The sequence below is a fragment of the Uloborus diversus genome, chromosome 6 (assembly GCF_026930045.1).
Source record: "Uloborus diversus isolate 005 chromosome 6, Udiv.v.3.1, whole genome shotgun sequence".
NCBI lineage: Eukaryota > Metazoa > Arthropoda > Arachnida > Araneae > Uloboridae > Uloborus > Uloborus diversus.
The window spans coordinates 25,472,397-25,483,488 of NC_072736.1; the positions used below are offsets into that span (position 1 = coordinate 25,472,397).

The 11,092-nt window shown below is 31.6% G+C and overlaps 1 protein-coding gene across 1 annotated transcript in view; it reads left to right on the plus strand.

Annotated features, from left to right (window-relative positions):
• The window catches only part of LOC129224286 (uncharacterized), a 47,992-nt gene extending 38,495 nt beyond the window's left edge, over positions 1–9,497 (plus strand). Inside the window, exons 16-19 of the mRNA XM_054858716.1 lie at positions 707–810; positions 3,166–3,196; positions 8,169–8,225; positions 9,120–9,497. Of these exons, the coding sequence (XP_054714691.1) occupies positions 707–810; positions 3,166–3,196; positions 8,169–8,225; positions 9,120–9,497 (570 nt within the window). The remainder of the gene's footprint in view (positions 1–706; positions 811–3,165; positions 3,197–8,168; positions 8,226–9,119) is intronic.
• Positions 9,498–11,092: the final 1,595 nt, after the last annotated feature.

Genomic DNA, 11,092 nt, shown 5'->3' on the forward strand with positions numbered 1-11,092 from the left:
TCAGTATTTTTGGTGTTCAGTGGAAGAGTCAAAAGCATTCGTAGAAAATAGGGAGGGCAGTAAACGTGATTGACAAATTAACACTTCCACTATGTGCTCCTTTTCGGGGAGTTTGGCACAAAGTTTTGAGTTGAAATTGTTATCTTATTGTGAACAAACAACAACGCTAAAAAATTGCTTGATCATAAGAACCTTGCTTTTTCGTTTTCAACCAGTTTTGGAATGGATATGTTTAAGGATGAAGCCAACAATGCTGAGGTGGACTATAAGACGAATATGATTGAATTGTCAATAATGAGGATGTTTTTTCTCTTGATAAAATATTGTGTTGAAGAGAAGCTCATTAACTTTTCAAGATTTTATTTAATGATGATGACTAGCATTGCATGTGGTCCAAATTTGATTAATTGTGTTTTCAAAGTGGTTAAATAAAATAGATTCATTTAACAAATCGTTGTGAGATGCACATTCCCATAATCTCGGTGAGTTTTATGCCAAATCGCAATAAATTACTGAAAAAAATCAGTCTTTGATTGTTATAAAAATTCAAAGCCCCCGAAATTTGACTCACAAGTCATGTAACTCAGTAATAAAATGTGTGAAAAATTCAGAAACTTAAATCTTAATGTTGTTAGTCATTAAAAGTTTGTAAATTTTGTATGTTCGCATTTTCCCTTATATTTTTGCTTTTGAACTTTATTTTTAGGTTTATATTAGCTCTGGGAAAGTTTTTACTTTAGAAAACCATGTGAAAAGACTAGAGCGTGAAATCAAAGATACTTGTCCATCCTTGGAGCTTTCAAACAGTCGGTCATATTTGAAGAAAAATATGTCTGAGGTATTGTTCATTTTGTATTTGATATTAAAAGAGGTAAAGGGTTAGATGAGTTAATGTTTAAAGAAAGGTGATTTATCAAATTTGTTGCATCTACCATTTCCTAGCATTAGTTTTTATGAAGGGAATTGCTTTGAACATTACATACAAACTGTGCTTAGCTTTTGTTTATTGCACATTACCAGATACAAATGTGTTATATCAAAACAATGCTCCTTTTAATCCTTTTATAATGCGAGACATTAGTACATAAAATATCAAGCATTGTATATCACAAGTATATACAATTGTATATGGTTATTACAAATTGTTATTGCAGTTAACTATTTCAAGCATTTGATGTAAGGTTGTAATGAGTCATTTAAGTCGCTTTTTTTTTTTGTATTGTTTGTTAATCATTTAATGAAATATTGTCTTTCTTTTTTCTCATATCAATCTTTAAAAACATAATCTCTTTATAGTAAATAAAAGTAAGTTTCTAAGAAATTCGGGAAGTGAGTCTGTGGCGGGCCTGCGTCTAGGAGACCCCATAGCATCTACAGCCTTGAAATTTTGTACAAAATTACTTTGAGCCCTGGGGGTGTGCACCTGGGGTTTTATTTTTTTTAATTCGAATTAGGTTTTTGTAATTAATTTTTTAGGCTCAAATTGCCGATTATTGCCTATTAAAGGGATGAAAAATTACTTGCATATATTAATATTATATATTGTTGGAAAGGGTAGAATTTTCCGCGTTCTGCACAATTTATTTTACTGCTCTAACTTAAATACGGCGGGAGGTATTTGCGTTTTTAGCTCAAACTGTTTTAGGCTGATTTAAAATTTACTCTTTCTTCATTAAATCTATCAGTAAAGAGCAAAAGAATTGCGCCGCAGTTTTATTTTTGACACCACTGGAAAGAGCGGCTTTTTTTACTCCAGAACTAACTCGACCTATGGTAGAAGAACTAAGCTTCTATCTCTACAGGAAAAAAATTTACAAGCTGTTAAAAATCAAGTTGGAATAATCTCCATCTCTATTAAAATTATTGATGTTTTATTTGGCGCTGCCATAGTTACTCTTTTCAGTTCGCATATTTCTTCTTTCTTACTCACAAGCTTTAAGGGTTTCAATTTTAAGAGAAAATCTTAGGTTCAACTCAATTCAAGCCCCGAGCTAAAGAGCAAAATATATTACTAGAGACCACGAATATGAAAGCGACTTTTCAAACGTACAAAACTGCAGTTTTGCAATGCTCAGGAGCCCCTCAGCCCTTACGGCTCTGCAAGTTGATACAAGTTATTTTGAAACCCGGTGAAGGGGTGCTTTTTGATCCAAAGGGAGCTCATAATACCTTTTTGATCTGTTTCTTTCTAATTGACGATTTAAATTTTTGCAAATCGAATAAGATTGCAAAGCAATCTTCTGGGGTTGGTGAGCATTAGCGAGCAGGTGGCAGAGCCCCCTAGTACTGTATAATTTTCTTTCAGTTATTTTACTAACCTTTTTCTCTTAAGTTAAAATTGCTTGAATTTACTTAAAATATGTGTTACATGTTGTTTTACACAACAAATACTGCAGTATTAGACACTCTGGTCTCTTAAAACCTGAAAACCTACCAAATGTGACTTAAAAATATATTGAGCAGGTCATGGTGTTGCAGATTATTGCAGAGGTGTCTGCTCCTGGGTGTACAATTAAACATTTTTTGTATGTTGCTTCCCCGCAAAAGTAAATATTCATTAGCTGACGCTATAGCCCTTATCAGTTTTAGACAAAGCAAATTAACCTTGAATGAGATCTTTGGGTTCTAAAACATTGCTTTCATTAGGTGTAATGTATTTCTTTGCCTAATTATATTGCAGACCAAAATTAAGTCGATTGTTATATGTTTGTTTCAAGGGTGCCCATATACAAAATTTTAAGGGGGGGGGCTCTAAAATTTTCCCCATGGTTTAGCAGAATATTTTCCCCATGGAAAGCGATTTCAGTATATATTAGAGATACAGTGATCTCTCGGTTATACGCGACCTCTGTTATATGCGTTTTTCACTTATGCGCGTTTTTCTCACGGGCCCGGCCAGCGATATAGGAAAACAATGTTAACTCTTGTTCATTTATACGCGAAACCTAAAATGCATTTTCTCTTATGCGCAGTAAATTTTTTTCAATTTTAGTTAAATCGCCTAATTCAGGCTTTGCTTATCGGAGGATTTGTACCCTTCTTGTTCTTTCTCTTGAAATACATTCACACGACGTTATTCCATTGTTCGGATTCTTCAAAGAACGTGTTTTTTTTGCACAAGTGTGCAATAGTGGGTGGAATTAGTCTTGTGATTGACTTCGAGAGGGGAGAACAGGTTACGTACAAAAAGGTTGACGTCACTAAAAATCGTGGTCCATCGGTACGCGTTGACATAGCCTATTGAAAATCTTTTGCATCCTCGTAGACTATAGCACTGATCACGCGACATTTTTTTAGGTTTTGGAGAATTCGCTTACGTACTGTACAGTGCATAAAAAGTGACAAAACGTACAACTTCAAATTTGGCTTTTTTATTAAATCACAATGTATAAATGAAAGTTATGTGCAAATTTATTCATTAGTATTAGTAGTATACTATTAGTATTACTATAACTGATGTTAACTTCTTGCATTTAAGCTAATTTTTGGGTTTTTCACTTATACGCAAATTTCACTTGTGCGCGAAAATTTCATTGTCCCGTTTGGTCGCGTATCAGTGAGAGATCACTGTATTAAAATTTGACATTTTTACTAATTTATTCATTAATGGCTGGAAAAGAAATTTTTATACATTTTTGCAAAGAAAAAAGCACTAAAAGCAGAGAAATTCTCATTTCCAAGGGGGGCTTGAGCCCCCCTTGCCCCCTATATGGTCGCACCTTTGGTTTGTTTCAGAGCTATATATGTTGTAATTGTGTTTCATTTTGTTTCAATTCACTTTAAAAAAACATTGAAAATATCTTCAAGCTAAATTTGACAAACAATGAATAAAGAAATGTAGCAATAGACTAATTTTTTAATGTTTTATTTAAACTAAGTTTTATCTATCATAAAATTTTAACCTTAAGACTTGATTTCAATGTAAGATAGTACGCATTGCTTTGATTTACATTATTCCAGTTTTGTATAACACAGTTTCGATATAGCACAGAACACGGTATCAATTTGAGATTTTGCATTTTGCCCTGATTCATCTTATACACATGCATAAAAAATAAATAAAATAATTATTTGAATGAATAAATGAAAATAAGCTGTAACACAGTTTTGATACATCACGGTAAGAATTAACCATGTTATATAAGGGATACACTTACAAGTTTTGTTATGGATAAAGATTTTGACCTATTTTATAATTTAAAATGTAGTAAAAAGTCTAGCTCTTAGTCAATGTTTTTTTAAGCAGAAACCCCTCCAAAATGGGGTGGTTTCCTCCAGTCAAAAGTACTACTTTTAGTCATTGCAATGAATAGAATGAGTAAAAAAAAATTACATTAACCGAGAAAATACTTTGATTTTCCCAACAGTTATTTTTTAATTAATTTTTTAAAATGTCCGATTTTTCAAACAAGGCATGGTCTTTATGACGTCACAAAAGATGCAATTTGGCGCATCGTTCTACTATGTTTCCACGTTATGATAATCAAGCAGCGAATTAAAATTCCGCTCTACGCTTGCTATCAACCATATTGTTGCCAATACATGTGAGTAAAGATGCGAATTAAATATTTTGTTCTGTGAATGGCAACATTGAATGGCATTTCATCATTTGTGATGTCACACGACAGAAGTGTAAACAATGAAAGCGCAACGATTTAAGTAATTTTTTAAAAATATTAAACTTAAATATATTATTTAAAAAATGGTCAGATCCTATGTTTTTAAGCATGCTCTTTCAGAAAAAAATACTTTTAAAATTTTGGAAACGACCCCATTACGGTATGGAAGAAAAGTTAACTATACTGAAACACACTTGTATTTTTTAAAGGTTGATTCTCAAGTTCTGAATGGGTCATCATTTGATGCAAATGATTCAGCCAATGATGACGGTTCACTGCCATCTGTTAGGTGCCTTGCTACAAAGTTTGTTCATGAGGAAGCCCATAGATTGCCTCAGGTAAGTGTGGCACTTAAATACAAATTCTTTGATCATTCTTCTGAATTATAAAGTTATAGCTGTGTCAAGAGTGAGTAAGTGTTTTGACACCATTTAAGTTTATTCATTAAAACACTGGTCATATTTTGTTTTTAATAAGTGCAGTATTTACTTATGTTGAAAATTAAATGTATAACTAGCTGCATGAGACACGTGTTCAACAATCAGGCTTGCACAAAAAAAAAAAAAAAAAAACTAAAATTTTGCAGCAGATTGCAGAAAAATAACCAAAAAGTAATCATTTTAAATCCCCCGATTACAGAAAAAGCCTTTAAAATAAAAACTAGAATTTTATTTGTTCATATTTGAGGGGGGGGGGAAAGGAAAATCTTTCTTCACGATGATTTTCTTTCCGCTACAAATTTTAATAAAAGCACTAGCTACGTGCCCGGCGTTGCACGGGCTACGTAAAAAACGAAAGAGATGTCCAATTGATGTTTTTGCATTACTCTGACATCAGTTTCTAAAGCGCTAAGGAGTAAATAAATACGCGTAATGCAAGGTTTGCAAAACACCAGTAGAGCATATTTTTGGCAAAAATCTCTTAAAAGTTAATCATAGTTATCAATAATGCAAGTTATGCGTATTTTCAATTAGCACAAAAGATAAAAATACATGCATTATCAATTATAATCTGTGCTCACTTTAAACTGAATTAAATCTGATAGACTATATCTGAAACATTTGTATGTACAATTACGATCAGCTTTTTACATAAAATGACACATACTTTTTGGTTGCTTACGGGAAACTAAAGCACAAAGACTTAATAAATACCAATTAGCATTAATTTAATACCAAGTCATCAGATTCAAATTAAACTTTAGTTAAAATCCTTAAAAACAATATTTTTGTTCAACTCTGTTTCACTTAAAGAAATTCAAACAATCTTAATTTAACATGTTCTTTTAACGATACAAACTGTATTTCAAAAATCGAAACAGGAAGGAAAAAGAAAGTTATTACAGTTCGGAAACTCACCCATGTGATGGGAAAAAGTCCAACAAAATAAACATAATTAGTCGCAGATCCTAAATGTTCCAAAATATGAGGTCGGTGAATAATAAACTTACACTACAATCAATAAACATAGCTAAAGAAACAACTTTCATATGCTGAAAAGAGTTAAGAACGTTGAATGTAAAAAATAAAAAAAAGACAGACGATTAAATAAAGGCTATGTCCGAATAGGGCAACCAATTTTAAACTAATTTAAAATGAAATTCTAGATGGAAACGTTGTTTTAAGATTCGGACAGCAGCCAAAGAATCTTTTTTAAAACAATTATTAGAATTTTACTTGCTCGCGCATATGCAAAATGGCAATGGAAAAAAATAAAAATTCCTGAATAACGTTATGTTAATTAACGTTTTAATTAATATCTCTGCTAATTAAAGTTGCACAATTACGAGATTGGTCCTATTGTTTTCTTTGGAAAATTTCGAATTGATCGGTATCTCGTTTGACTCCCGATTCGCAGTGGTTCTAGAGAAGATAGATCTTCAGACAGACAGACAGACAGACGCGAACAGATTTTAATATTATAGTGGATTGTTGCGGAAAGTTGAGATGAAGTACTGAATAATAATTTGAATGGAGGAAAGCCTTCAAAAAATAGGGATTTTGTGTTGAAATCTCAGTATTCTAATTAATAGCTTTTAATTGATATCTCCACTAATTATTATCGGAGGATTATGTTAAATAGCCAAACATAAAGACGAAAAAATTACAATTCCATCAATACCTGGTTCGATGGTCAGTTTACTGGATTTCGGGAGAAGTAACTGGGACATAGATAGATAGGTAAATAGGTACATACGTTCAGTTTTTAATTATATAAGATAAAAATTCCCTGATAATTCATTTTAAATATTAAAGAGCTTGCAAATGAATTCTTTATACAAATGTATTTTGTCTTCTCTGATTGGTTAATAACTTTCCTGTGCTGAAGGAAGAAAAATACACCAATGTTTAAATACCGGAAAGGAATACTCCCACTCCCCTCCCTGAAGGGGTTGAAATGAAAGTTGAAATTTTTCAATAACCTAAAGGCCTAAATGATTTATTATCTAAAAGCTATCTTAAACCAAAAAATAATGTTAATCTAGCATTGATTGATAAAAATGGTCTTATGAGTTCAGTAGGTGATAACTTTCTAAAATCGATAAACACTCATTCTATTCAATTTTGTAAATGAAATAAAATTAACTGTGTCTTTCATTGTCTGGCTTTTTTTTCTGGGAATTTTAATTTGTTTCTAGATATTTGGGAGTTTTATGGTGTACCAAGATAATATCTTGCGTAATTGACACCTTTCTCTTAATATCATTCACATTTTCCAGTATCACTTCTTTACAAAATATAAAATTTGGGTTTTATTTTTCATTACAGTATAATCCTGATTTAACAATTAGATCAACAATATCATTAAATCCAAGAGCATATACATTCAGTGCAGTTAAATCCAGACCAGTGAAATGTAGCATTAAATTGAGGAAATCGGGTATATCATTAAATCGAAGCTATACTGTATTAACTTTATTTTTTGACTGTGCCAGATTTTCCTAAACTGGTTTGCGGACCCCTTAGGGTCCGCGAGTTCATGCCAGGGGGTCTGCAGCTCTATCCTGCTAAAACGTTAAATGTCATTGGGATTCAAGAACGAGTAAACACACTACACATTAATCTTGTGTGCAGGGCAAAGTTCATTTTGTTTCAAAACTATATTAAGTAAAATGCAAACATTGAGGCAATTTTTTACTTCAAAAGTTATTTTTTATTAGTAAACTTGTAGAAATTTGCTTATAACATTTTTATTTCTAATTGAATTTCAAATAGAATTTTAATTCCACATTTCAAAATAATATCGTAGGAAAAGAAAACTTGACAAGAACTCTAAAAAACATACAGAACAATGAAAGAAAGAAAAAAAATTGGAGGAAAAAATGCATAGAAATATATTAGGAAAAAAAATAGATTCTGTGTCTGTTTTTTTTTTCTTTTTTGCCTGCTTGCCGGGCGGGGGGGGGGGGGGGGGGGCGCAAAGTTCGTACATTTTCCGGAGGGGTCCGCAGAGGTTTGAAGTTTGGGAACTTCTGGGCTATGCTATTAATTGTGGACTAATGCTATTTATTTCAATTAGGATGTAAATGAAAAAAAGGAATGTTTGAAGGTTGCTTCAAATAAAGTTGAAAATGAAAAAATCAAGAAGAGCCGGCCATGTATGAAGGTAAAATTTAAACTATTTATTTACTGAAATGTTTATAACCTGCCTGACTGAACTAAAGCTTTGTAATTTTAAATTCTATTTATTTTTAGTTGCTTTAGGCATTCAAAACTTTTATAATTTATAGCTAGTTTGTATATTCTTTACTGTCTGTAAACTACCGTTTCTCTCTATTAAACAATCACAATATTTTGCAGCAGCTTAGTTGTTAAGGATAAATTGTTTTATATCCAGCACTCCAATATTAATTTATTTAAAAACGACCAGTGTTATTTGTTCAAATTGAAGCACTTAATCTACTTTTGGAGTTAGTTGTTCAAGGTCCTCCCCTTATCAACAGAAATAATTTTTAAATTTTAGTTCCTGGAAAAATTCAGATAAGGGTAAGATATAAATTTCTAGATAGATTTTTGCTTATGTTAAAAATTTCATATCGTTAGAAATATTTAAAAAATTGAGAGCTAAACTGTTTTAAATAATTTTTTAAAGTAAATTTTAAATTTTCCTGTTTAAATCTATTAATTACTTTACAATAAGTATACATTTATTTGATTATTTAATTTGCTTTTATATAGTTGAGTTTTTTTTCCAGATTCAGTAATGAAATTTTGAGGAAAAATTGTTTTTCCATGTCAACTTATGAAGAAATTTGAAACTAATTTAGTTTATATTTTGAGATATACAAGAACTTGTATTTTGTTGATAAGATTATTACTTGTAATGAAGACCATAAAATATGTCAATGGGGTAAAATATAACTTATGCCTTTGGCTAACTTATTGGAAAGCAAACATATTTTATTTTCAAAAACAACTTTTTTTTTCAGCTTGTTTAACATCAATTTTCTTTTTCGAGTACCATTTTTGAAATAAAAAAAAATGCTGTTATCTTTTATAGGTTCACAGTCTAACAGCTCGCAGTTTATCCAGAGAATTTCGTGACCTAGCAAAAATGAACCTTCCCAAACCCATGAACAGGACAGTCCAAGTTCCGTCTCAAGCCTACGAGGAAGGGGTCAGCGAGAGAGACAGTCTTTGCAGCCCTGAGTCGGCTCAGGATTCGTTCAATGCCTCCCAACCTGACAATGCTCATGGATATACCTCAGATGAAAGCAATGCGAGCTCGAGCTCTGTCCCCCGAGCGAAAGCTCGCCGCCATATATCCCGATCGATTCTTCAGAGGGCGACGTACTGGGAACGTAGAGCTGAGCAAGGTCTCTTGAGTGACGCCTCCGTCAATGAAGAATTTCCAGGAGTAGATATTAATCCTGATTAACATAATTTAAGCATACTTCAGGTACTGAACATATCATAGCTATTTTTGTGAGAAAAACTGACCTCATTCGTATAAAAGTGGCCTTATGTACATAATTAATATTTATAAACTAACTGGAAGTCTGATTTTTCTTTTTATTTCTTTTAGAAGTGGCTTTTTGGTTAGAATCTCGGTATGACGTTACTTTTACCAAGATATTAGTATTAGGAGAAAACAGAATTTAATTGAAAAATCATATTAGTTTTTTACTAACCTGGTGTCGGGTGGACGGAGCAATAAATTTTTTGAGCTATCGGGAAAAGGGTTACCTGATAAAATTATTTTTTGAACAAATTTTAAGTACAAAAATATTTATTGGCATTGCAAAGGCAATAAAATAACGTTTACTACAGCATTATCACAAACATATAAAACTATCACCTGAGTTGAAACTAACTCGTCCATTTTGGCTTTTTCAAATGCATTGGCAATTAAAATTTTAAGTTTTTTTTTTTTTTGGTTTTCCAGCCATTTTTACTATCAGGTTACTGAGTGCCAAGACTGTTTCATAATTTGCTGTAGTCGTGTAAAATGTAGTTTTGTTGCTTTGTTATGCTTGGCTTAGCTGGCTGTTTATTTATTTTTCAATCAAGCATTTAAAACCTCCTTTAGCCAATTGATTTTTTTTCCTGTGTTACTAAGTTATTGGACATAATCTTTGAGTTGACTTTTTTTTAACTGTTTACTAAATACAGAAAGTAAAATGCCAACTTTTAAAATCTTTATTAGTTTGGGCTCTGAACCGATACCGTAAAGTTATAGTATTATGTTAAATTTAGCGTCTTCTTACTAAAAATAAATTCAAACTGCTGCATTTCTTTGGAAAAAAGTGTTAAGTCAATTCAAAATTATTTATAAAGTAATACTACAGTTATAATGATTTTTTTACAATAAGATCCAACCAAATTACATTAAAAAATACTTTTGTATATTCATTTATTGACCCCAAAAAATATATACGTATACTTCAAGAAAATATATCGCTTTGTAATTATTACATTAAACTCTTAAAATATAATAATTAAAATATTTATGACTGTTTCAGTCATATATCTTTAAAAATAAGTAACTAAAAATAAAGTGTTTTGTACACTGAACATAGTATTTAGATGAAATACTTCAATTTGTGAATCACCTTTTCTCTCAAATACTCTTTACTATTGGTAGCTTCCTTATGTAAGATGATTTTTTTTTGTTTTTGTTTTCAACGAGTTTTTTAAAATGTAATTTTAGCACTAGCAGCATGTACTCCTTAATTAATTAAACCTTTGTGCTCAACTTTCAAGGCAGCCCTGACAACATGAATGATGTCAGGGAATGTTGTCAGGGCTATCACAATAACTAGCATGTCAAGTGCTACCCGACTTGTATTTCATATGTAGAAACCCTTACATCCATAATTGATATCACAAAGTGTTCTGGCATCTATCAGCATCACTGATTTTAAGTAAATAATTACAGTTGAATCTCAATAACTCAAAGTTTATTACTCGAATATTCCTTTATCTTGAAGTTATTGGGTCCCAAACTCTTGAGGCTGTTGTGGAAACTTCCCA